The sequence below is a fragment of the Telopea speciosissima genome, chromosome 8 (genome assembly GCF_018873765.1).
Source record: "Telopea speciosissima isolate NSW1024214 ecotype Mountain lineage chromosome 8, Tspe_v1, whole genome shotgun sequence".
Taxonomy (NCBI): domain Eukaryota; kingdom Viridiplantae; phylum Streptophyta; class Magnoliopsida; order Proteales; family Proteaceae; genus Telopea; species Telopea speciosissima.
The window spans coordinates 15,821,489-15,849,333 of record NC_057923.1 but is presented as its reverse complement, the minus strand read 5'-3'; the positions used below and the strand labels follow the sequence as shown (position 1 = coordinate 15,849,333).

Sequence of the window (27,845 nt, the reverse complement as noted above, 5' to 3'; positions counted from 1 at the left end):
TCACACAAAAACGAGAAAAAATTCTAATGCAATAACATTAAAATGTAAATACAGTATATTTCCATTTACTGAAACAGTTTCAGGGCTATCATCCAAAACAAAAAAAGTTTTAAGGGCAGATGGCAGTCGAATCAGAAGGCTAACAAGAAGTTTACACAAAGAAGCCTTCACTTTGTATTCACATTCCACTTCCAGAAGTCATCAGTCAAAATGAGAGTAGCAGAAGTGATGCAATGCTTATTGGCCATAATATGGAGGCTGCCCTGCGAGTGGTGCACTAGAAGGGCGAGCATTTGGATGAGCACCATATTGAGACAATCTCATAGAAGCCTGAGGCTGCGGGAGAGGAGAGGAGCCCAGAAGACTTCCTGCAGGAGCATATGGAGTAACACCAGTAGGTGAGTATGTTTGACCAGGAAATGTGCTCGGAACCGATACAAAAGTTTGTCTGCCTGCTTGCATGTTAGGATCCCACGGTGCTACTTGTCCATCTGGAACTGAAGTCTGTGCACCTACAGCATATTCATTACCAGGATATAACGGGCCAGCCTGACTTTGCCAACCACCTGTAGCAGTAGGTATAGCAGCAGCTTGTTGCATTGGCAGCAATCCTGTATCAGGGATTGTATAATCCCTACTTCTGTCATTGTGAGCCTACAAGAATACACATAGATCAATAGATAAAACTCAAGAAAAAGACTTCTCCATGAAAATAGATAAATGGATAAATTATATTTTAAAGGAAGTGTCAAGAAGCATACATTGGAGGACCAACTCTTCGGTTTTTTTTTCTGACCAACACTTGTTTTCTTGTAAATCCATTATAAAAACTTTTTTCCCTTTCCTTTTTCGGTCATGTATTTAACTCAAAAACTTATTAATACCTTTACATTGAGATCAGTATGACGAGAGTATGACAGATGAAGCTTACAGTAGCCACCATCATAGATGCTATGTCCTTCCAAAGCTTCTTTAGCAACAGCAGCAGTTGTGACGTCTGAAAAAAATTAATTGGCGAACAAGTGAGCCTGATATCCTAGCAGCTTAAATAAATGGAACTGGATTTTCTATACCACTGGTACATTATTTAAAAATGAAATGTCTTGACCAACGTAAACCAAACCCCCCCCCCCACCCCTTTGTGTTTCTTTTCCTCCCCCCCCACCACCCTCCTTTCAGACCCCATTCCTTGCCAAAACGAAAGATAAGTCAGCAACCTTTGGAACCATGTCAATGTAGGCAACTTTTCTTTTCATGGAACAATTTTATAAAGAGAAAACAAGTAGATTACAAACCCATGTCTATTGGTCCGGTTCAGGCCCTAAAGGGGTCACCAGTCCAATAAGCTAATCGGTTCCAAACTTGGGATCCAGGACCATTAACGACTGGGTGGTCCTCCTGAAATATGCTTCCAAAGCATGTCAATAGTTGGTCTATTTAAAAGGAGACATGCTTTGGAAACATAAGAAGTGATTAGCTTATTGGTCCGGTTCAAAACTTGGGATCCTCCTGAAATAAACCTTCAAACTATTGACATGCTTTGGAAACATATTTCTGAGAAATTGCTAACTTCCTTGCACCACTGCTTGGAACTCAATGACAGCAAGTCAATTGTGAAATTGCAATTCCAACTAATTAAAAAGGGAGGGGGGGGATTTCCTTCTTGGGTTTTAGACCATAGCAAAAACCCAAGCTTGGAAAAAGAGATAGCTTTAGGTTAGTCTCCATCTCGGCCTTTAAATTAAGGAAAACCTAAGGACAAACTTTCACTAACATGCTTAGGTCAGTCTTTATCCATTGTCATGAGGTGGTAGAAGCCATTCCTGCAAGTTATGCAACATCCATCAATAAAGAAGCAATTGGTTTCATTGCCTTATTTAAACTTTTCAAAACCTTCGTCCATGAAAGCTTAAACACACCCCTTTCACTGGTTAAAAAGGAGAGTAAAGAAAGCTCAATTTAAGTGGCAGCTCCATCAAAGCTTTAAGGCATCGCTTTCATGCTATGTGGAGGCTGAGGTTTTACAGGTTCTATGTTTCTTGTATTTCACTGCATAATTCTTCTTCAATTTGTAAACTACAATAGACTATCGATGATTTGGTTTGATTTCCAGTCTTATGCTACTTTTTGTATTTGTCATCAAGTTCCAACAATTTGCTAATCTTCCTTGAACCTTATGTATGAAAAGTTGCACACAAAAAAACTACCATAACTGTACTTTTTTACTCACTCTTAACACTTTAATAATTTGTCAGGAAGAATAAAGAATATTCATTGAATTAAGTTGGTTTAATCCAAACCCAGCTTATAAATTTTTGCAACTGTGATAGTTTGCATTCATTGATTTCTCATTGTGCATAGTCAGTCAAAATTCATTCTCCATGAGATACCATTCTTTGATCTCTCATTTTGCATGGTCAGTTAAAATTCGTTCTCAATTAGTGCATTTCAAATGGCAAATATACTACTTTAACTCTTTTTTTTAATGAGTAACTAAAATATTCCGGGATAAGGAATATCCAGAGGTCATTCTAGGAACTGAACCATGGATAAAATCGCTCTTACCATCAAACTAATTCGGGAGGGAGCTGTATTAGCATACCATATACCCCTCTTATTGTACGCCTGTCTGAATCAAAGGTCTTAGACAGGCAAGCTCACTGGCCCACCAATCTTTAAAAACTTTTTGAACAAAGAATAAGACCTGATGTCCAAGGGTGCTAGGAGGACAGTAGACCCAAAAGTGTTCAAAAAATTCCCTCACAAAGTCCTCAGAAGATCAAAAGAGAAGATCTCATCTCTCTGCCCCTTATCTAAGCCGTAAGACAAATGCTGTGCTCATATGGGTGCTCAAGAGGCAACAAAGACAACCCCTGCCAATTATGGTGGAGGGCCAGTTAGGAGAAGAAAGGAAGCTGAGAAAAGTCAGAGTTGCAGGGGAAGAGAGGAGAAATCGCATAAGAAGAACAGGGGGGAGAGGAGAGAAAAATGCACACGCACAGCCACACAGGCTTCAAACCATAACTCAACTAATCCATTCTATTCAATCTGAGTTCTACTTGCATAGTAACATGGTATAAATAAAAGGAACCAAAACACTCCTATGCTAACTCTAAAACTAAAATAGAACTTGATTCTATCTTGGGACTCTAGAAATAAAATCCTAACTCTTTACTCTACCACGACTAAACAATAAAAAGAAATTATGACATAAATCAAATTCCTAATGGACCCACTTACAAAATAGACCATAAAGTAAAATATCCTACTGAACAAAAACTCAAACTAGACCTGGACACCTGGTTCATCTTCGTCTGGATACCCAACTAGGTTTGGGTCGATCCAAAGTAGTGCATCTGCATCAATTCCCTTGATGTTGAGAAAAACTCGTCCACGAGTTCTGTAGAATGGTAAAAATAAAATATGAAGCTTGAGGGGTGGAGTTTAAAGAGAAGAGAGAAGCCATGTGCTGCCCACATTCTCCTATATTTCCTAAAACCTCTCCCTAAAATCTCTCTTTATTTTATCTCTCCCATCTCCTCCACGTGCTCTCTCTTTCCCATCTCTCCTACTTCTCTCAATTCTCTTCTCTCTCTCTTATTTCTTCTCTCATTCCTAAAATCTCTCTTTCCTAATTAATATCTCTTCCACCATATCTCTCTCCCACGGCTTCCCCAATTCTCTTACCTATCTCCTCCCTAATATCTCTCTCTCCCATTCCTTTTAAACCCCTCCATGTTCCCATCTTTCCTCAACCCTCTTGAAATCTCTCTCATCCCACTCCGGTTTCCCATCCTTCCTAAATCCCATCGCTTTTAAAAATCCTTTTTTCCCAAAAAAAAAAAAAAAAAATCCCATCCCTAGTCCCCAATGGAATTATTATCCAATTCTGATGCATGCTTTGGTTTATTACAACCACAGGTCTAATAACACCACAGAATGTAGGGTTCCTCCTAGGTATGGATTATCTTGACGAGTACTATCGTCCTTTGCTTAAGGGCTTGGTACGACTAGTTCGTTCAACTACAATCCATCATTGGTACAACCACATAAGAAAAGAATACTATTGCTCGAATGAAAAATAATGAATCACATAATCAAAATTCTTCAACTAAGTATATCAATTAAAAATCATCCAAGTAGGGATGGAGTCTCAACATCAAGCAATTAAGAATGCAAACCAGAATTTTAAACAACAACCATCATTGGTTCATCTACACCTAAAGATAGAGAATACTTAGTCGCTCATGGCGCTAAGAGACAGAGGGCAGAAATGGTGACAACGATCTTCCATGGAACATAACGCACAGGTGAATGGTGATGCAATGTTGATGGAGGCAGCGGCTGTAGAGACGATGGTGTGGCAACTAACGATGGTGTTAATCTCTACGCAATGATGTCCAGAAAAACCTGTGTACGAGAAAGGAATTGGAAGCCGAAAAATTCTGGAACGATGGAAGGGGCTACTCTCCTCTTTGGTGATTGCTGGAGAGATATATAAAAAAATAAAAATAAAAATAAAAAAAGAGTGAGAGAGCGCAAGGGGTAAAGAAAGACGTGAGATTTTTGGGAGAGAGAATAGGAAGGAAAGTGAGAACATGAGAGAGAGAGAGAGAGATTCTAGGGAAACCGTAGTGGGATGAGAGATTTCAAGAGAGTTAAGGAAAGATGGGAACGTGGAGGGGTTTAAAAGGAATGGGAGAGAGAGATATTAGGTAGGAGATAGGAAAGAGACTTTTAACAGAATTGGGGAAGCCGTGGGAGAGAGATATGGTGGAAGAGATATTAATTAGGAAAGAGAGATTTTAAGAATGAAAGAAGAAACAAGAGAGAGAGAAAAGAGAATTGAGAGAAGTAAGAGAGATGGGAAAGAGAGAGCACATGGAGGAGATGGGAGAGATAAAATAAAGAGAGATTTTAGGGAGAGGTTTTAGGAAATATAGGAGAATGTGGGCAGCACATGGCTTCTCTCTTCTCTTCAAACTCCTATTTAAAGGCTTGTTGCACATGCTAAGTGCAACTGTGATTCCTACGAAAGTGAGTTAGGGTTTTTGTTTTCTTTATTTTCTTTTCGCTCGAGGACTAGCAAAATCTAAGTGTGGGGGTATTTGATGAGCACATTTATGTGTGAAATTATCCCATTTAATTCTGCATTTTTATCTGCTTAGAATGGAGCTATTCGGGTATTTTTCTGTATTTTCAGGGTACAGAGGTATTTTCGGCATATTAGAAATATTGGACGACAAGTGCACTTTCAGAGCCTAAATTGAGAAAACCAAGTTGGAGGAGTTCAATGCTACACAAGCCCAGCCCAATGAAGACCTCTTGTATTTTCAAGGTTCAGGGGGTGGTCCCCACCTAGCTCCACTGAATGTGGTCCTAGGGGTATATTGGTCATTTTGCATGAGGATGATGCAAGCAAAGTCGAGCTTAATTTTGTGGGCTAGATGTAATTTTAGAAGGTTTGGAGGAGAAAAATGTAAAAAGGTAATAATTCTAAGTGTAACGGCAAAAAGGGGAATTGGAGTTTGAAGAGAAGAGAGAAGCCATGTGCTGCCCACATTCTCCTATATTTCCTATAATCTCTTTATTTTATCTCTCCCATCTCCTCCATGTGCTCTCTCTTTCCCATCTCTCCTACTTCTCTCAATTCTCTTTTCTCTCTCTCATTTCTTCTCTCATTCCTAAAATCTCTCTTTCCTAATTAACATCTCTTCCACCATATCTCTCTCCCACGGCTTCCCCAATTCTCTTAAAATTCTCTTTCTTATCTCCTCCCTAATATCTCTCTCTCCTATTCCTTTTAAACCCCTCCACGTTCCCATCTTTCCTCAACTCTCTTGAAATCTCTCTCATCCCACTACGGTTTCCCATCCTTCCTAAATCCCATCTCTTTTAAAAATCCCTTTTTCCAAAATAAAAAAAAAAAGGGAATCCTAATCTCTCCTAAATTCTCTCTTTTCTAAACTCTCTCCCCTCTTTCCTCTAATTCCCTCCACATGTCACCCATGGTTCTCCCATCTCTCCTCCACAATTATCTCCCCTAAAATCTCCTCTCTCTCTCCTCTACCCCCAAAGACCCTTGCACGAACTCTATCCCATCTTTCCTAAAATCCCAATCCCCTAGAATCTCTCTAACTCTCATGTTCTCACTTTCCTTCCTATTCTCTCTCCCAAAAATCTCACGGCTCTCTTTACCTCTTGCGCTCTCTCACTCATTTTTTTTAATTGTATATATCTCTCCAACAATCGCCAAAGAGGAGAGTAGCCCTTTCCATCGTTCCAGAATTTTTAGGCTTCCAATTCCTTCTCCTCCACAGGTTTTTCTGGACATCATTACGCAGAAATCAACACCATCGTTAGTTGCCACACCATCATCTCTATAGCCGTTGCCTCCATCAACATTGCATCACCATTCACCTGTCCATTATGTTTCATGGAAGATCGTCGACACCATTGCTGCCCCTGTCTCTTAGCGCCATGAGCAACTAAGTATTCTCTATCTTTAGGTATAGATGAACCAATGGCAGTAGTTGTTTAAAATTCTGGTTTGCATTCTTAATTGCTTGATGTTGAGACTCCATCCCTACTTGGATGATTTTTAATTGATGTACTTAGTTGAAGAATTTTGATTCTGTGATTCATTATTTTTCATTCGAGCAATAGTATTCTTTTCTTATGTGGTTGTACCAATGATGGATTGTAGCTGAACGAACTAGTCGTACCAAGCCCTTAAGCAAAGGACGATAGTACTCGTCAAGATAATCCATACCTAGGAGGAACCCTACATTCTGTGGTATTATTAGACCTGTGGTTGTAATAAATCAAAGCATGCATCAGAATTGAATAATAATTCCATTGGGGATTCGAACCCTAAAGATAGCCTTCTTCTCATAACTCCATATCCTTGTTGATTGGGTTTTGTTTCTTTTATTCTTAGCATAATTATCAAGGCGTCGCCAAGCGTCCTGGTGGTTTTCAAGGGTCAAGGCGAGTGGTCGCCTTATGGGAAAGGCGTTGTGTTATTAATTTATTATTATTTTATTAATTTATTCTATTTCCTATATTTGTATTGGTTTTGTGTATATGATTTTTATACAATGTGATACACCGAATCATTTAAAAACAAAACAAAATAAAAATATATAAACTTTTATTTTATTTCTTAGATTTTCATTGGCTTGTGTACGTTACTTTTGTGCATCGTGTTACATGGAATCACCTAAAGCAAACAAAATCAAAAAAACCCTCGACTTCAACTCTCGAGTCTCGACTTCGTGCTCCAGAGACTCTGTTCCTGCTCCAAAAACTCTATTCCTACTCAGCGACTCCAGTGCCTTCGACGATGATGAATGCCATGAATCACGACCACGAACTGTGCTCTGGTGAGGGACTGCGACCTCAAATCTTCTCCCGGGTAAGTTTCTTTTCTTCTATATTCCATTTTATTCTTCTTCTTCTTCTTCTTCTTCTAAAGAGAAAATAAAACCCTCGACCTCCTGCTCCAGCGCCATTTCTGGCTTGTCTGAATCCGACGAGTCATCCTCCGGCTACCCCATCTCCAACAAGGCAAGTAACTAAAAACTAAAAAGGCTACCTTCTACTGTTCTTCTTCTCTTCTTCTATTTTTCATTTTTTTTTCTTGTGCTGCTGCTGCTGCTCCATGTCCCACTTCTCACTGGCAGCAAAGAGAAAGAAGGGACGGAGAAAAAAAAAGACGAAGAGAAAGAAGGGAAGGAACTGGTTGCTGCTGCTGATGCCGAAGTGGATGCCGCTTCCACTGCTGCTGTTCGCTGCGAACATGTTGTTCAGGTATGTTTTGACTTTCCTTTTCTTACTCTGTTTTTCTTCTTCTTCTTTTGGCTTCTTTTGTCCTTCTAGTTCTTCCGTCGTCCTCCTCCTGTTTCTGTTTTCTTTTTGTTTTCTTTTCCTTTTCTTCTGAAAAGAAAACCCTCTAGAAAGGTAAACAGTATGAAACCCTCTTTCCCTGCATTTTTTTTCTCCTTTTATTCTGGTAGCTTCTTTTTCTCCTCTACCTTCTTCTTCTATGGCTGGCTTCTGCTAGTGGTAGCCGGTGACTTTGGCTGCTGCTTTAATTTTTGTGATTCAACATAAATTGTGCATTTCTTAGTATGATTTATTAATTCATGAAATGCATCTGTTTACTGTTATTATAAGTTATGCAATCTGTGATTATATGAACTATTTATTCTGTCATTATGTGATTCAATGATTTTGTAATCAGTGATTATGAACTATTTATTTTGTGATTATGTAATTATGTGATTCAATTATTTTATTTAGTATTTAAGTAAAATTATATTAAAATTAATATGCTATTTGTGTCTAATAAAATGGCTATATAAAAATAAGAACACTAGAGCGCCTTGTTCGCCAAGGCGACGCCTTAGGGCCGCCCTATCGCCAAGGCACTTAGGAAGGCCCTCAAACGCCATGATCGCCTTGCCGCCTTGATAACTATGATTCTTAGTTTAATTCAGATTTATTGCGATTTAAATAAAAAAAGAAAGAAAGAAGATAATAAAAGTAAGGGTTGAATTCCTTGGAGCTAGATAGGGCACTCCGCCTCAGGAAGCGAGGTGACTTGATTGGCAGATGTTTATCCCAGTCAGAAGGAATCTTCCCACTATCAAAGTAATTCACAATGTGAGCATACCAAGGGGTCGGTTTAGAAGATACAACAAATAACTGCTCATTGGGAAAGGTTTCTCGAACCAACTTAGAAGTGGAAGGATCAAGGGGAATACGAGATAAATGGTATCCATGGCTGGAAAATCGTGGAGAAGAACGAACGCATGCTGTGGAATAGATTTCACTACACTGAAATCCGTCATTACTTGATCCATGATCAGCTTATCTTCCACTGCCACTATTGGATGTTCTGGTTGAGGCTGTATCACTGGTGCTGCCTCTTTGGGCTTGGAACAAACATCATCAACTAACCCATGAAGAATGAAGGTCTGGGGCATGTGAAAAGGATGTAGAGTGCACACATTTCCGTCACGATCAATGATGCCTTTTCGTTCGTCTAGCCATTCACGACCCAATGTAATAACACGCCGAGGAGAATCACACACTTCACAATGATCTCCATCATAATAATAAGAAACGGAGAATTCGATGAGTACATAATCCTCAGAGTGAATAATGATCCGGTCGTTCTTGGATAACATCTCTACAACAAATCGTGAGACGAAATTGTTGCTTTGTCGTTCATCAATAAACAACATGGCAAGCTTTCCATTAGGCAACCGAGCTCTGAACTTGAACACAAAAGAATCCATGGCCAGGGTTGTATTCAAAATCAGGATGGGTCCACACAAATAAGAGAATATGCAAAGTAAGAGTTAAGGGCAAAACAGTGAATAGAGGAAGTTTATGACAACAGTGGCAGAACTGTTATTAAAAGTGAAAATCATAACAAGATAGGCAGTATCGTAATTATGAAAATTAACAAAAGAGAGTATAACGAGTGGGGAAGGGTAAGCTTGGAAGAACACTAAAAGTTTAAGAGGAAAAAGGTTGGCAGGGGTATTATGGGAATTTAAAGGAAATAAAACCAAAAGCAAGAAAAGCAGAAGGATTGTGGATTCAAGTCGCACAAGGGGAGGGGTATTAGGGTCAATCGAAAAAGAAAAAAAACAAAAGGGGAAGGGAACAAGAGATATACAGAGTTCACCAACCGACAGTGGTGGTCTTCCTATAGGAGTCTACAACTCCAGGGAGTTTGCAGTGGAAGTGGCGGAGGCTCAGAACAGGAGTTCGAGTTCGATGGTGAATAGGAGTCTATGACTTAGAAGGACGGAGATTATGCGAGGGAGCTGACCGGCAGAGATGGGAATCGACTCACAGCGGGAGGGCAGAACAACCAGGTATGTCTTCTTCTTTGTTTCGATACTATGCTTCTCTGCTCCTCTTCTTCTCTCTCTTTTTCTTTTGTTCTTTGGTTCTGACTTCTCTATTTCTTGCTCTCTTCTTCGATTCTCCTTTTTTTTTTTGGTCGAATCCCGCAAAAGTGTTTGGCCGATCAATTCACAGAGGGAAAGGGAGGCAGTGGGGACCGTCGCTAGAAATCGACAGTGGGATTTTCCCCTTTTTTTTTCCTTTTGTTCGCTGTTACAGCAAGGAAGAAGGAAAGGGGAAAGGTGGGGTTGAGTTTCAGCGGAAGATGGAAGAGAGAGGGTTGCTGCAGGAAGGGGATGGGTTAGCTTTTTCTCTTTTTTTTTTGTCGATATCTCTGTAGACGATGGTTTTTTTTTTTTTTTTTCCTGATGAGGGAACAAAGGGAGGTTGGGGTTGCTGCTGGTGTTGTTCGATCACAACCACAATGAAAAGGGAAGGAACGAAAAGAATGAGGAGAAGGATCTAAAAGGAGGGAGGAAGGTGGGATCCTGATACCAAATTGCTGGAGGGCCGGTTAGGAGAAGAAAGGAAGCTGAGAAAAATCGAGTCACGGGGGGGGGGGGGGGAGAGGAGAAATCAGATAAGAAGAAGAGGGGGGGAGGAGAGGAGTGCACACGCAGACACACAGGCTTCAAACCATAACTCAACTATTCCATTCTATTCAATCTGAGTTCAAATTGCACGATTACATGGTACAAATAAAAGGAACCAAAACACTCCTATGCTAACTCTAAAACTAAAATAGAACTTGATTCTATCTTGGACTTTAGAAATAAAATCCTAACTCTTAACTCTACCACAACTCAGCAATAAAAAGAAATTATGAAATAAATCAAACTCCTAAAGGACCCACTTACAAAATAGACCATAACGTAGAATATCCTACTGAACTCAAACTCAAACAGGACCCGGTTCATCTTCGTCTGGATACCCAACTGGGTTTGGGTCAATCTAAAGTAGTGCATCTGCATCAAATAAGGTCTACGGAAAAAAGAAAAGGAACAAAGAGGAGGCAAACGAACAGAAAGGGGTGCGACTAGACAACTCGCAGAAAAATAGGGTTCCAGGTGGAGCAAGGCAAGCTCATTGTAATGCTTATTCCAGTATCTTCTACAGAATTTCCAGAGAAAAAAATGTTATAAAAAAATATTCCTGCAACTAATGGAGGCTGTCTGATTAGGACCCACTAAGAAATCCACTACAAACTTTAATCTGTTTGACATTATTTTCGAGATGGGTGCCCCCACATAATCAAACCTTGTAACCTGAACAGAACTTTCCCATGGTTGAACCAGTAGCTTTGAAATTCTATTCCATGGATCCTAAGCCCTATTTAAAAGGACGTACCCAGTGCACAAGGCTCCCGCCACTGCGGGGTTCGGGGAGGGTCATAATGTACACAGCCTTACGCCTGCTTTCGCAGAGAGGCTGTTTCCAGACTCGACCCCTTGACCACTTGGTCAGAATGGAGCAATCCTTACCACCTATTTCTGGTTGCAAATTAATTGGAAGATGCAATGGATTTGATGCAGAAACCTACGTCCATAGGAAGAAGGCCAACAAAAGAGGCAAATCCATGGCCTAATATGTTGCTGTTTTACTTTTGTTTATTGCTTTCCATACTTAGTTTTATTTTGAGTTCTTTTGTTATGTTTAATTGTCAATTGAACCACCATCCCACTATACTTATCCCCAATGTGGTAGTGCAAGCAAAGAACACCAAGAGAGCTGGCAAAGATCCTCTTGATGGTCATGCTCTGCATCAAGTAATATATGTTCTTACAACTTCATAGCTAGAAAACCATTGGCTTCTACTTAAAAGAGGATAGCATGTCAAATAAATCTTTTTGAAGAATTCTGCTGATGGTAATTATTAGAAGTTTGTTTCAAGCTGGGAGTAGAAGCTGCTTCTATCTCAACAGAAAATAACCACAGATAGCAAAATTAAATAAAACAAACCAAAAGTTCAATTCAGTATTGGTTAGAACTCTACCAGGGTATTGAACTAGCGCTTGCATTCCACCATTCTTCTCAAATATCGCTATTTTCTGGACAGTACCAAACGCTGAAAATACCTGAAATAGGCGAAAAATCCCTCATCACTAATCCCCACTAATTAGAAGGATTCTGCAAGAAACCGATCGGTAATGAAATATACCGTGTGAAGAACATCAACTGTGACAGCATATTGCATATTCTCGATTGAAGCAAGAAGCACGTTACTCTCAGGTTCTTTTTTCTTCCCATCTGGACCCAACGTAGACTGAAGGAAACCATATCTTAGTTTGTAACGCACATGTTCAACTGTATTGATAAATAAAAATAAAAAGTAAAAAGTAAAAAGCTCACCTGCATGGTTCCCTCAATGGCAGAAGGATTTACAGGAAGATAAGGATTTGTGTAGTCCCTGAACGAAAAAGCAAACATAATTTCAGATGTCTACCAAGACATGCATTACAGATGCCATTGAGCAATTATTCAGCAGAATAGTTAGTAACAACAACAAATCACAAGCAAGCAAAAAGGACAATATGGAAGAAGTTTCACATTCATGCCATAGAAAACTGTTTTGCATTAAAGCAACAAATAAGGTCGCAAGTTAGGTAATATAATATGAACTGTCTCGACATAAACCCATCAATATTCTTCTAGAAAGGCGTTGATTTATTTAGCATCATATTATTCTTCTAAGCCTAAAATGTATATGAAGCTTCTAAAATCAGCTCAAGTGTGTCATGTGCTACTTTAGTGTACCTCTCAAGATAGCATGCATAAGATTGATTCCACTGAAGCCAATTCTGAGAATGCCTTCAAGATCATTAACAGTGCAGACTGATACAGTAATGCAGCGGCCCTCGGATGGTTGGACCAGCATGACAGGGTTTGGAAACCCAAGCCCAGACGGAATAGGGCCAACCTGGGTTTTTGGTCTATTAAGGGCTGGAAGTAGTAATTTATTTTTCTTGGGTTATTTCCTTTTATTATTTATTTATGTTGATTGATAGAGTCATAGGAGATAAGCTAGTTAGTTTTAAATTCTATTTTCTTTTTAGAGTTGGAATAGCTTTATATACAATCAACGACAGATTTCAGAGTAGAATACAATATTGAGCTTGAGTTTAAACCTCACAGGGTGAGTGTTGCGTGGTTGCACAGCAAATGACCTGTTGGCTATCTCCCTTATCTTCCTGCTAATCTCTCTCTCTTTCTGTTCTTTCTTCTTTCTTTCTCTCTTATTTTTACTCCTTTACTTTATTTCCTATCTTCCTTCTAGTGGTAACAGCAATCTGCAAAGATTGTAAGATTGTATCGATCTCCCTTGTCCTTTTCCTTTTTTTCATTCTCAGATCTAGTGTGTTTGTTCCTCCTCCTAGAGAAATTAAACCCCAGAAAATCAGACCCTAGAGTTCCTCCAGACCTTGAGAATCCGACCTGCAACCTGTCCACCAGATCAAGGGTTGCAGAATATTTAAACTTCAGTTAGCAATCAGCAACCCCCATTTGCAACTTCAGTATAATTACAGAATTGCCATTGTTTATTGCATTTGATTTATCTTAGTGCTTGGGTGGTCCCATAGCGAACCCAAGTAGGGTTTTTTAACCCCAGGATTGCCATCAATTTGGTATCAGAGCCGAAACTCCTCCATACCCTAACCATGGTGGCCAATAGTGAGTTCTCCAACAGCTCAACTCATATAAAGATGAAACCAGTGCAAATATTGACACCCCCACTGAACATGTTGATATCCTTACCACAGCTGTCAGTTCCATCCAGACTATGATGCCAACTATGCAAGCTTCCATTGACCAACAGGTGGTTTCAGATAAAGGAAAGAGTCCCATACAATCTAGGGATTCTTCCAACTCTGCCCCCTAAGGCCCGTCTCATGTTACACGACTGCCGCTACATTACCCACCACCATATGGCACTGGTCGATAAGATGATCCTCTTCATGGAGCTGAAAATGGAGCAAAGCTCATCTTCGATTTTTATGGGGATAACAACCTAGAACAATATCTTGACTGGGGCCAGAAAGATTCTATTTGCAGAGGCTAAGCTGTGAAGGACACAGCTCAAGTCTGGTGGATCAAACACCAGCAACAGAATCACGATAAGCATTGGGTTAGTCACTACTTGAGCTGAGATGAGTGAAGCCATAACCGGAGATTCTTGACTATTGACTACAAAGAACACATGCACCACAAGTTTGCAGAATTGAGACAAGAAAACCTGATAGTTGAGTATGTGGATAGATTTTATTATTTAGCTACTCAATCTGATTTTGAGTGGGATGAGGGAGTATTGGTGGCACAGTTCCGCAATGGATTGCACCCTCAAATCATTGTTGCACTAGCATCCAGTCGACTACCTACGATGGAGGGCACAATACAGGTGGCATATTAGGTTGAAGAGAGTTTGAAGAGGCCTTGTACTCAGAAGACTTTCTCAGATACTCGTGAAATAATTCTTGAGCCTGCAACTGGTTCCTCTTTCTGCTGGATTATGGTTAGAGTTCGAAGGAAGAAGATAACCATCCCCTCCCATGATTCCTTCTTTCTCTTTATTTTATTGTTGAACTTCCCAAATTGCCTCCTTTTCCTTTTATTCTGTCCTATCCTTTAATTAACTTTACTTCTAAATTTATCCCTCCAAATAAATATCAATTCCCTTCATATCCCATCTACCAAGTAGCACCTTAGCACATCTGGTTATTTACCAGATTGCCACTCCCCCTTTGCAACTTCAATCTAATTACAGAACTGCCACTATTTCTTGCATTTGATTTATCTAGTGCTTGGGTGGGCCCATAGTGAACCCAAGTAGGGTTTCCGATCCCTGTGATCACCATCATACAGTGAACAACTCTCCCTCTTAAGGAATTTTGTATGATTTACCTCTCCAACCAAGGGATAAGAGAAAAGTCATAGAACAACGACAAGACCGACAAATGCAGCAGCTGCAAATGTTTCGGCATCTAGGTCAACATATTTATTTGCAACGAAAATAAAATTGATGATCCAGTAGTGAACTACATTTATCTTAGGTGGCATTCCAGTAGCTACACTCTAGGAGCCAACGAAGTTTTCTTCCTTTTCCTGATGGCATCTCATGCACATGTACTTATTCGGACACAGTAAACTGCTGTTTTATACACATTCACTTGGAAATTTGAAAGGGAAAAAAAATAATTGCTAGCTAATTGGAAAAGTCTATGCTTAATGGAAATACTAATTGGAAAAGCAATGTGATGGCTTTCGATAACCACAACCAAAAATGGCAGCCATTTTTGCAGTTAAATCAGAATATCTACCAGGCTTTAATTTGACAGGACAGAGATGTACCAACTCAACAATCCTGAATTTAAGAAAAAATTATGACTTTGATAATAATCCAAGCAAATAATCAGTTTAAAAAAAAAAGCTGGTGATTCTGTAAGCCTAAACAAAGAATAGTCAAAGGAAAATTGTTTAAAATGAAAAGAAGTGAAAGATTGAATAGAAAAAAGGGACATAAGCTTTCGGAACAATAAGATGTGAATGACAGTCCAAGATACTTGGGCAGCATCTCCACTTAAGAAACAAGAATATATTTCACTTGATTCAATGCATTCGAAAGAAAATGATCAGAAAGGAAGCTCATCAAAGTTCTACCACAGCATCAGTACAAAGACATGAATCCTTGTATCACACTATGAGATGAAGAAAATTACTAAGAAAGCATAACAGACACATCTGTATCCTGTCCAGCAGGCTTCACTAACCCCTAAATAACAAAGCAGACACATCAATTAGCAGCAGTTTAATTTCCAAAATCAACAATTGTGCATCTAGACATGAAGAGGAGATTCAATAAATACATATTACAAATAAACTAACATGGTGGCAATTCTATGAAAAGCTCCCAAATACCTGCTACGATGAGATTGAAACTTGATATTCAAATCAGTATGAGCAGAAAATGAGATACGCAAGTGACATGATCCAACATGCTCTGGAAGCAAGTATCTGAAATGTAAGTTGTGGAACCACATATGAGACAGGGCCATGAATATTGTTGCTTCAATAATGAAATAGTTTTATTTAAAACTAGCTTGCCTGGGAATACTTCTGCCATCCAATGCATTACGTGCAGCAGATGCAGTCTCGGCATCACTAAACTGGATTAATGCCTGCCAATAATATGCTGTCATGTTGAGGAAAAACAATATAGAAAATAAAATGCACATAAATGATTTTTAGAAGATTAAGAATGTAACAAGATTCATAACCTGAAATCCAGCAGCCTTTTCAAAAGTTGCAATTTTGTGCACAAACCCAAAAGCGGAAAAGACCTGAAACACAAGTTGCGTAAGGCACCTACTAATAGAAAATCAAAGAAAAAGACAGTTCGAAACATTGCAGACAGTGACAAGACGTAATAATAGCATATCTAAACCAAGTGCTGAGGACACCTGTTGCTAATGCATTTCAATATCTTTACGAAGGAGGAAGGGGAGGCATGACCATATTTTAAAACTGTGTCCAACAAAATAAATTAAATGAGAAGAATCATCACCGTAAGTGATGCAATCAACATTCCATAAATAACTGCACATAATTTATTCAGGTAGCCATTCGTTAGCTCTTTAATAGAATGTTTAACTAAAAAATTTTCAACTAAAGACTATAGTAGAATCTAAATTATTATAAGAATCAAGTTATTAGCGGAGTTCTGACTATGAACAAAAAGGGACATTACAAACTTCCATTCAGGTTGACGTGTCGTACACTAGGAATTAAGCATAGCACATCAAGAGCAGTTAGAAGAAATACCATCAATATGATACTATGTGCACAATGCTTAGAACAGAACTGTCAAAAGAAAGAGATAAGCAAAACACACGTGTTATTTCTCCCAATGCAGTACGCTGACAACGAGGTTTTCTCCGAGTTAACATGGACCTGCTGATCCATGTAGAGTATGTCAACTGAAAGTCAAAATATTAAGTAATTTGTAAAACCACCGCTGCCTTACAAAAAGTAACATAGATAAGAAAGTTCCCTGATGTACTTCATCCTTCTCTACTCTTGCTTCAACCAGACAAATATGTGCTTGCCACAGTTAATGCGATCAGAACAAATCAAGGATATGTTAATACTCAAGTTAACAAAAACTTACCAAGTGAATAACATCTATGCTGACATCTCCAGCTTCTACGCCCTCAATCGTAACCAGCAACACATTCCCAGCAACATCTCCAGAGCTCTTGTTATTGACAATTTCTTGCCTATTTGAGTATTGAATATATACAGTCTTACCACGAACCTGAGCAGGTTCAGATGAACTAGCATAATATGAAACCATTGAGATTGCTTGATTCAAATCTGCCTGCAAAGGAATAAAGTAGTTCTTGTCATGGCACAGCTTCAATGTGAGAGGCACACAAGTGATAATGCAATCTATGATTCCAATGCAAGCAGTAAAAAATGTCAAAAGTTACTTGACAAATAAGGCAAAGCAAATGCAGGCTCAACAAAGATAGCATCTAGATTTTAGCACAATAACTGCAGCAAAATTAGCAGTCAACAGGCACAATCAGAGAAGGCCCCACACATAGATTCTACATTTTGTCTTGAAGCAGGAGAATGCTGAGGAGCAGATACGAGTTATTAGCAGTAGAAGAGGGTAACGTTCTTCATACACAGGTTTTGGCCATTGGTGCTTTCAAGGCAGAATCTATTTGGAACTCATTAACTGAACCTGTCAGAATAGTTATTACTTTCATTCAGAGGAACTCTAGCACCACAACTGTCCCAAGCATGCTGCCATAGAGCTACCTTCCTAAGGTGACACGTACCACTGGATTTCCTGGCGCAACCAGTTAAATAATTATAATAAATACCTATAGATATAATAAATATTTGTGAGAAAGAATGCCACCCGGTCGCACCAGACACGCCGCCCCTGCGCCTTGACACAGGTGCGCAAAATGACCTCCGCACCCCTGATCACTTCCGGGGTTCCAAGGGGGTGCAGCGGTCATTTCGCATGCCAGTGTCAGGGCGCAAGGGTGGCATTCTCTTTCCCTATATATTTATAGTTTTTTGGGTTTCATTTCCAAAACTAAACACACAAACAGACCTTGAATTTCCTTGTGCCCAGGATCTCTTCTTTTTCTGCGTTTCTTTCCCCCCACCCTCCTTTCCAAATTCCTGAACCCCAATAGAATGCATTTCCCCCCTCACCCCGTGCCCCCCCCCAAAAACAAAAAAACCCAGTGTTTCTTAGTCTCATATCACCAAGATCTGATAGTACCATGAGAATTCAGCAATACAAACAACATGTTTTCTCTCATCTATGAAAGATACTTTTGAAACTATCAAATATTTGGATGGCACAAAAGAGAGATTCAATGGCAGTACGTGCCTACATGATCCAGATATTTTAGTCTACCATTTGGTCTCATAGACAATACCCTTTTCACTTATAACTTTGTTCCCATACCACGATTTGGTCACACCGCTTCAGCCAACATGTACCAACATGTGAAAACATGCTTTGGGCCCAAGGTTCGAGATGTCGCCGAGTTTCTCGGTTTTTCAGAATCTCGAGTCGAGTTCACATACGCATTCTAAAAGTGCATTTTCTCGGCGAGATATCGAGATCTCGGTTTGACATAGGAAAATGCCCATCTAGGTCCTTTACATGAGTGCCAGATCTCGAGATCTTGCTGGAAATTCTTGGCATACAGACACCTATATATGCCAGGAATCTATGCCAGGAACCAAGACAGACAAGACAGACACTTATTTATGCCTAATATCATTTAAGTAAATGCTTTTGTATTTGTATTTCATTTACTTAAGATATTATTCATAAATAAGAAAATACCCCCCCCCATTTGAATCCAATAAAAATAGTTAAAAAATCAAATTCCAAAAGGAAAAAAATTCAACCCCCCAGTTCAAGAACAAAAACTGGATTTTCGGTGGTAGGTGCAATTTTCAACTTTCTAATGCTGGGGTTTTTCTCAAATCTAAAAATTCCATAAATCTTATTATAGTAAAACATTGTTAAAAACCAAAAGTGCGGTAAAATATTCATTTGTTTTGATGTCCAAAAAATTATTTCCATTCAGAGCGATTTTGACAGCATTCGTGCACACCGAATTAAGTTTGACCGGTACATAACTCTTTCAATATAAATCAGATTTTAGCAATCTTGGACTTGTTGGAAAGCTTTGTTTTGAAAGCTTTCCAACAAGTCCAAGATTGCTAAAATCTGATTTATATTGAAAGAGCAAAAAGAAAACTTTCCAACAAGTCCAAGATTGCTAAAATCTGATTTATATTGAAAGAGCAAAAAGAAAACTTTCCAACAAGTCCAAGATTGCTAAAATCTGATTTATATTGAAAGAGTTATGTACTGGTCAAACTTAATTCGGTGTGCACGAATGCTGTCAAAATCCAATTGCGTTAGAAAATTTGAAAATTGCACCTACTGCCGAAAATCCAGTTTTTGTTCTTGAACTGGGGGGTTGACTTTTTTTCCTTTTGGAATTTTATTTTTTAACTATTTTTATTGGATTCAAATAGGGGGTATTTGCTTATTTATGAATAATATCTTAAGCAAATGCAATATCATTTACTTCAATGATATTAGGCATAAATAAGTGTGCTTGTCCTGTGTCTGTCCTGGTTTCTAACATAAGTAAGTATCTGTCCTGCTTTCCTACTAACTGAAACTCCTATTTGGACTTAGTTTTTGCAAAATCTGATAGTGCCATTGTGTTTAAATGGCCTAAAATAGGCTGAATACCAAGTTTCAGACCCAAACTAGGTCTAAAACCCACCGAGATGAGGCTTCGAGTCGAGAAAAAAAAAAGTGCAACAACTCGGCGAGATCTCAGCGAGATCTCGACTCGACTCGGTTTTTCAAGGGTCCGAGTTGGCACCGAGACTCGAGTTTTCGAACCTTGTTTGGGCCACAGACAAGTGGATACACAGAATCATGATAAGTGATAAATGAAGTTCAATGGTGATGCAGGTGCACTCCCATGGATCGACCCAAATCCGTTTGAGAACCCAAACCAAGATGAACAGGATCCCAACCTTGTTCTGGTTCAGTAGGATATTTAGGGTTTATTTTATTTGGGAAAGATATGTAATCTTTTATTTTGGGTAGCTATTAGACATGTAGGGAAATTTCCAATTTGAGTTTTATTGAGTTTCTATTTTTATTAGTCTAAGTTTTAGTAAGTAATTAGGAGTCCTTATTGGGTTTTATAAATACATGTGTAACCAACTGAAGTAGATTGAAGTAGATGAATTAAAATCGAGTTTGGTTGTGCCTGCGTGGCATGTGGTGTTTGTGCGAACTTCCTTCCCCTCCCCCTCTCTCTCTCTCTCTCTCTTCTTCTCTGCTATCCCTTCCTCTCTCATTTGTTCTTCTTATTTTTGTCTTCCTCCTTAGTTCTGCCCAGCGCTACCCTAGCCTTCCAAGGCTGGTATCGATCTCTCTTTCTTTCTAATACTTTGAATGTGAGCTCTCCTACTTCAGGCGACCAAAACCCCAGTTTCTTGCCCCTTTATTACTTCTCCATCGTGAGGATTAAACCAGAGATCGGATCTGATATTGTGTTTGCCGCTAGGTTTGATCTGCAGAAATTGTATCTCCTTCTTCACATCCTATTTGGGCGACCAGTGGTAACAATCAATAGGGCTGAGAGGCGCGGTCCTTCGCTTGGAGTTGCAGGCCAAATCGAAATCTGTTGAAGGAGTTCAAACAATTTGAAGCCTGCTGGTTTTCCACCACTGGTTATGTTGTGGGAGATTGAAAACAACCTCAAACCTCCCTCACGATTCCCTTTTATCTCTTATTTATTGCCCTACTTTCCAATTTTACCCTTCTGTATTGTCATTAACCCTTTCTATCCTTTAATTTATTTTCTTCCAAGTTAGTCTTAAATCTATAAATCAAATGCCAATTGTGTCCTCCCTTTGTTCCTACCCAATAGCCTTTTAAATTCTGTTTAATTACATCCCTGCAATTCCCCTTGATAACTTTAGTTTATTACTGAATTGCCATCGCTTCTTTGTAACTTGGTATTGGGAGTTGGGTGGCCCCACAAGCAACCCATTAAGGGTTATTCGAACCTGGGTTTGCACCAAAATGGTATCAGAGCAAAAACCTGGCTGATGGATCTAACACTTTTACTGGAGATCCGTCAACAAATTTTTAACCTATATGAGACAAACTCGACGAGACTCTGCAACAATGCACGGATACTCAGCGACAATGCACGGAAACTCAGCAACAATGCAAGGAAATCAAGAACCAATTATTGGTCACATCTGATCGTATGGACTCTCTTTTCGACAACTTGATCTCAATCGTTGAGCAAAGGGTGGAAGAGCCAAGACGAGCCACCAATGATGGAAGAAGATAAGATGGCGTTGATGATCGTTGAGGATCAACTTGAGGAAGCGAATAAACTGGTTGCTCTCTTAAGTGAACCAATCGATTTTATATTTCCAAGTCACTACATCAACAAGGAACTTCGCCTCACGGATTTCATATCGTTTGATCGTGGTTTAATTGATGATTTCATACAGTCAAGGATGGATGCTGATCGAGTGGTTTTGATTCTCCCACTTTACAAAACTCGAAATCGAGTTTTCTCAACACCAGGGGAATTGATGCAGGTGCACTCCCATGGATCAACCCGAATCCGTTTGAGAATCCAAACCATGTACCAGGCCCCAGCCTTGTTCTGGTTTAGTAGGATATTTAGGATTTATTTTATTTGGGAAAGATATGTAATCTTTTCTTTTAGGTAGCTATTAGACATGTCGGGAAATTTCCAAATTGAATTTTATTGAGTTTTTATTTTTATTAGTCTAAGTTTTAGTAAGTAATTAGGAGTCTTTATTGGGTTTTATAAATACATGTGTAACCAATGATTGAAGTAGATTGAAAAGATGAAGTGAAATCAAGTTTGGTTGTGCCTGCATGGCGTGTGGTGTTTGTGCGAACTTCCTTTCCCCACCCCCTCTTCTTCTTTGCGATCCCTTCCTCTCTCCTTCCTTCCTTCTTCTTTTCGTCTTCCTACTTAGTTCTGCCCAGCGGTACCCTAGCCTTCCAAGACTGGTATCGATCTCCCTCCTTTCTCTCTCGTTCTTTCTAACCCAAACCCCAGTTTCTTGCCCCTTTATTACTTCTCCATCGTGAGGATTAAACCAGAGATCAGATCTTATATTGTGTTTGCCACTAGGTTTGATCTACAAAAATTGTATCTCCTTGATGTAGATCAAAACATGAAGAAGAGGCCAAAACACTGTTCATGTTACTGTTCACATCAACAGCCCCTTATTTTGCCTTGGTGTGAATGCTACTAGAAGATCTTGTGGAGCCCAAGACCAGATCATGTGAAGACTTTATTAGCATAGTTATCAAGGCGGGAAGGCGACCATGGCGTTTTAGAGGGTAAAAAAACAAGGCGACACCGCCATGGCAGCAAGGCGCCATGGGCGTCCAAGGCGACCAAGGAGTCTGGACGCCAAGGCGACGCTTGATAACTATGTTTATTAGAAGACTCGATTTTGTCTATGTGTGGGGGAATTAGGAGCTTAATTTAATTTCTAATTTCAGATTTAGAAAGTATGCTTAAGTTTCCATTTTTAATTAGACTTAGTTTCTATTTTGAAACTTGCAACCTAGAGTTTCTATTTTAGTTCCATTACTTGTAACCCAAATCCCAGACGTATAAGGGACTTTCTAATTTTTAGTTTCTATTTTGGATCTCAATCCTTGGGCCTTTATATATTGTAACCTGCCCATAGAGGCACCCCATGATTTGAATAGTTGAATGAAAAAAATTGCTTTGAAGCAAAAGATTCTCTTGTCCAATGGCTGTGACATGAGGGGCTGGGAGGCCTGGCTGAGAGAGCCAAAATCCTAGGGCTAATAGGAGCCTGGCTGTGAGAGCCGAATCCTCCTGTCCTGCTCGATATCTATTGCTGTGTTTGTGACTGCAACTGCTGCAACTGATCACTACTGAAGCCTAGAAGCAGTTCTCGGGGCAAGCCTTAACCGCTGTTGCTAATCATCACCAGAGAAGGATCAAACCACACTCCTGCAGATCTGTTTTCTGCCCTGCTGCCTGCAGCAATCGAACCAGTTTCTCTCCAAGGTCTGAGCCTTGTTCCAGCAGAGCTTTGGGGTACTGAATCATACCAAGAAGGAGCCCACTTGATCCCAGTTCCAGCCCAGTCTGCTGGCTGGATTGTTCCACAGCGTTAACCTTCTAATTCCATCACCAACTCAGGTCTTCTTTGCTGTCCATCAGAACTGAACCAAACTTGCAGCAAAGCTTCATCTCATCCAGGTCTACACTCAATCCTCCTTGGAGCCCAAACACAATGCTGTTTTGCAAGTTATTGTTTTCTTTCTATTTTTGGGTGTTTACCTTCTAATTGTGATTTGCTTTTATTATTGATGATCTGCTGCAACTTTTATTGATCCTACTGTAGAGTGGTTCATAGTTGAACCCTTTCTATATTACTCCTTCATATCCTATTTGGGCGACCAGTGGTAGCAATCGATAGGGCTGAGAGGTGCGATCCTTCGCTTGGAGTTGCAGGTCAAAGCGTAGTCTGTTGAAGGAGTTAGAACAATTTGAAGTCTGCTGGTTTTCCACCACTGGTTATGCTGTGGGAGGTTGAAGACAAATCGATAGGGCTGAGAGGTGCGATCCTTCGCTTGGAGTTGCAGGTCAAAGCGTAGTCTGTTGAAGGAGTTAGAACAATTTGAAGTCTGCTGGTTTTCCACCACTGGTTATGCTGTGGGAGGTTGAAGACAACCTCAAACCTCCCTCACGATTCCCTTTTATCTCTTATTTATTGCCCTACTTTCCAATTTTACCATTCCATATTATCATTAACCCCTTCTATCCTTTAATTTATTTTCTTCCAAGTTAATCCTAAATCTATAAATTAAATACCAATTGTGTCCTCCCTTTGTTCCTACCCAATAGCCTTTTAAATTCTGTTTAATTACATCCCTGCCATTCCCCTTGATACTTCAGTTATTACTGAATTACCATCGCTTCTTTGCAACTTGGGTATTGGTATTTGGGTGGACCCAGAAGCAACCCAATAAGGGTTATTCGAACCCGGATTTGCACCAAAAGGCCAGAAAAAGGGCATAACTGTTAGATACTTCTTCTTGCATTCCTCGGGGGTTAACATAAGTGGGTTCAACATAAGTGGGCCCAGATAAAAGTCAAACCATATCCATCCAACCTCTACAAGCACTGTTTGCATCTATAACCGTGATGGCCTCGGGCACTGGGGGTGATTGGCATGCAAAACACAAGCCCAACACATTAAGCCCCGTGTCAACCACTAGGCTTGGGTTGTGGCCATAGTTATCAAGGCCTCCAGGCTCCTTGGTCGCCTAGGCGGGCACCTTGTCGGCTTGTTGGTGCTGCCTGATTTTGGACCCTCCCCAACGCCATGGTGGCCTTGCCGCCTTGATAACTATGATTGTGGCTTGGGCCTCAGTTTGGGCTGCCCTTATCTCCATTCCTACTTGCAATACCAAATTCCTAATTAAGCATGGCCAGCAAAAGACTTTAGTAAGAAGGTAAGGATGTTGAGGGGCTTGGAACCTTTTCCTATTTGTTTCTTGGTGCAGAAAGAAATAAACAAGAGCAAAGGACTTCTTGTTAATCATATGGAGCTTCGTCGTGACAGTGTCAAGGAATTAATTTCTCCTCCTCCTCTAGTTATATTAAGTTTCTCGAATTTCCTATGATGATTTAGAGTCCATGACCTTTAGTTTTTGAACTCCTTTCTAAATATAAATGTCTCTTACATTGTCCATCCAATAGGGAAAAATAAAGCACAGTTTTGATATACTAGAGTTCCGATGGGTCAGTGTCTCGTACTATAGTTTTTTAAAAGGGGAAGAGGGAGAGTTCTGGAGGCTAGTTGTCCAACAAATTACCTTTTGTCCTTCGAGCACTGTTAACATCCAGTCTGATGCGGATCCGGGGTCTGAAAACCCTACTCGGATCGCTTACGGGCCCACCCAAGTCCACCCAAGTCAGATAAGTCCAAATCATACACACAAGTGGCAAAACAGTAAATATTTAAAGTTTTATAAGAGCAATGGCAGAGGTAAATAACTGAAAGTTACACTGGAATGGCAGTATTGTAACTAAATGAAATTCAAGCAAACAAGAGGAAAGGAAAAATGCATGGGAGAGCTGCACTGGCAATAGGAAGGGCAATTCTGGAATTAAAATTGAAGGACATAATGAATGAGATTAATAAGAACTAAAGGGCATATTTGTAAATGGATCAATGGGGCTTTGTCTATTATTTCAATTTTCAAGAACCCATCCTATTAACCCTCGATGAAGAGAAAACCAGCGTACCATGAACCACTTCGATTCAGTGCTCTCCTCTTTGTGAGAACTAATCGATTAAATGCTTCAAGCATCAAATCGCTTCATCAAGCCCTGTCCAATCCAGCCAGATGTAATTCCAATCATCAACTATCAATTGAATGGTGAACCCTGAAACCATGACTGGCGGTAAGCTTTGCACCTGAACTGGATTCTGTTTGAATCTCACCACGAGAAGTTTTACGGGAAGAGATGCCAGAGATTAATAGGTCACCTAGAGGAGGACAAGAAGTAACCCGATTCTCAAGTTGAAGAAATCAGTAATCAAGAGAGCTCAATTCCACTTTCACTGTTCTGCAACCCACGCCAGAAACAGAACCGCAAGCGAGATACAAGGGAAGAAAAAGAAGAACAAGAATAGAAGAAGAGAGGCATCGCTGGGAAGAGGGAGAGAAAATAAAGGGAAGGAGAATAAGAAAATACTAGAAGAGTGGAGAAGAGGTAACACGACCATTCGTACCAGTTGGCACTCGGCACCACAAACAACTCAATAAAATTTCATTCTCAAATCTACTTCCATCGTTGGGTTACACATCTATTTATAAAACCCAGAAAATAAAGACTCCTAATTACTTCCTAAAACTTAGACTAACAAAATTAGAAACTCAATAAAACTCAAATTTGAAATTTCCCAACATGTCTAATAGCTACCCAACATAAAAGATTACACATCTTTTCCCAAATAAAATAAACCCTAAATATCCTACTGAACAAAAACAAGGTTGGGACCCGGTTCATCTTGGTTTGGGTTCCCAAACGGGTTCAGCCCGGCCCATGGAACAGCTCCTGCATCACAGTCGTACTGACATAAACTAGCATTCAAAGTTAATTGGGAAAGAGGAAAACATGCCTCTCTGCTCTCAATACAGGGAAGAATGGTAGCTAGTAGGCCTAAACATCCCCACAAGAAGTTCCTCCGCTTATATCAACAAGTTTCTCCTTTTTTTTAATCAGTGTTAATCATGTGGTGACTCCAATACTCCAAAATACAAATACAAGCTAGGCACAATCGAACATCATAGACTAATAAAGAAGCCACCTGGCCTTCACAGAGCCAATAAACAGCCTTACAAAAGTGTATGGTAACAAAGGTAACCAATTTTTCCACACAAAAAACAGTAAAAGAGATAAAAGTACGAATTTCTTTCAGTATCATGGTCATGGTGACAAGGTGAGTCATCTACGCATATGGAATCCATAATGAAAATACCAATCCATGCAACCATACACATTTTACATAGCTAATCCTATGGCCCTCAACGCAAAGCAGTTTCCTATACAATCCCAGTCCTATGTAATAATCTTGGAGAATTTCCAACTCAGAATTGGGGTTCTGCATGGCAGTTGGTAGAATATCGACTGTATCAAACATCATGGGCCATTCACTCGAGTGACAAATTAACACAGGAAGATAAACATATACCTATTTAGCCGCAATCAACACTGGATTGGATTGGTCGCGAGGGGGAAAATCCCAAAGAACGAATCAATTTAATTGTTCAACTAAGTAAAACCAACTCGACAAAGTGGCTGGTAATCTTCTACAAACCCTAATCCTAAACCTAAAGTTCTGTGCCCGTGCATACCCGACAGAATCCTACCCAACGGATCAATTTCAATTCAACAGTGATTGTATAAATAATGCGTTTAAATATTACGATGATAAAGTTGAAACATTTTGCAGATCTGAGATGCTTACGAATTCAACAAAGGCCTGGTTCCGATTGGCACCAACGTTGCATTTGGTATTGACGATCTTGCCAAAAGGCTTGCAGAGTTCGACGAGCTCTTCTTCAGTGCATTCCCATGGAAGGTTACGCAAGTGCAGCACCTTCGACGGCGTCTGCGTATACCGGAACTGAGGCTGCCCCGAAGAAGAAGACATCTACACTTAGGGTTTCGTAATTAGGGCTAGTATTTCGAAGCAAACGGTACAACCAGCGAGCGAGGAGAGATTAAACTGAGAATCCTCAAGCTTTGTAGGGTTTGGGCAACCTTTGTTCTTTATCCGGAGATTTCTTTTCTACTACGCTCCTAATTGCTTTATTAGCAACGAAACCATCGAACCACACACACTCGCTGTCGGTTTAGGTCCACGCTGGTAAATTTCCTTTACAGAGAAGTTCGTGCAAACCAAACACGTTTGACATCATACTTAGGTTCCAATGGCATCAGTCGGTCAGCAAATCCTGACGCCGAAATGTCAGTTTTGGTTCTTTGGATCAGACCAGACCAGACCAACCGAATCTAGATCCTCTGCAGTCTCCACATAATAGAAAGGGCTGATGTTCTTTGTGCCGCAATGTAGCCCGTGCCCAGACACATGGGCTGGGTATTCCTGTTATTCAGGGGGCTGGGTAGTCATTTTGCCCACCCCCATCTGTTTGGCGCAGCCTGCACCCTTGGCACAAAGAACATTTGGCTTAATAGAAATTATGGAAAAACTTCTGTTAAATTTTTTTCCTAACT

The 27,845-nt window shown here is 39.9% G+C and overlaps 1 protein-coding gene across 3 annotated transcripts; it reads right to left on the bottom strand.

The window, feature by feature from the left end:
• LOC122670976 (polypyrimidine tract-binding protein homolog 1-like) lies at positions 1-27,361 on the bottom strand. 3 transcript variants are annotated; one of them, XM_043868039.1, is made up of 12 exons: positions 27,076-27,361; positions 17,084-17,293; positions 16,808-16,869; positions 16,194-16,281; positions 16,021-16,094; positions 15,835-15,930; positions 12,274-12,331; positions 12,083-12,187; positions 11,918-11,999; positions 885-997; positions 100-654; positions 1-68 (listed from the first exon to the last, which is right to left on the bottom strand). In XM_043868039.1, the coding sequence occupies exons 1-11, from the start codon at positions 27,259-27,261 to the stop codon at positions 238-240; spliced, it is 1,491 nt and encodes a 496-aa protein (XP_043723974.1). In that variant the 5' UTR covers positions 27,262-27,361; the 3' UTR covers positions 1-68; positions 100-237. The 3 variants fall into 3 exon arrangements, with proteins under 3 accessions (XP_043723974.1, XP_043723972.1, XP_043723973.1); XM_043868037.1 differs by lacking the exon at positions 16,808-16,869 and having other exon boundaries at positions 16,194-16,256; positions 27,076-27,360; XM_043868038.1 differs by lacking the exons at positions 1-68; positions 16,808-16,869 and having other exon boundaries at positions 512-654; positions 932-997; positions 16,194-16,256.
• Between the last annotated feature and the right edge of the window lie 484 nt (positions 27,362-27,845).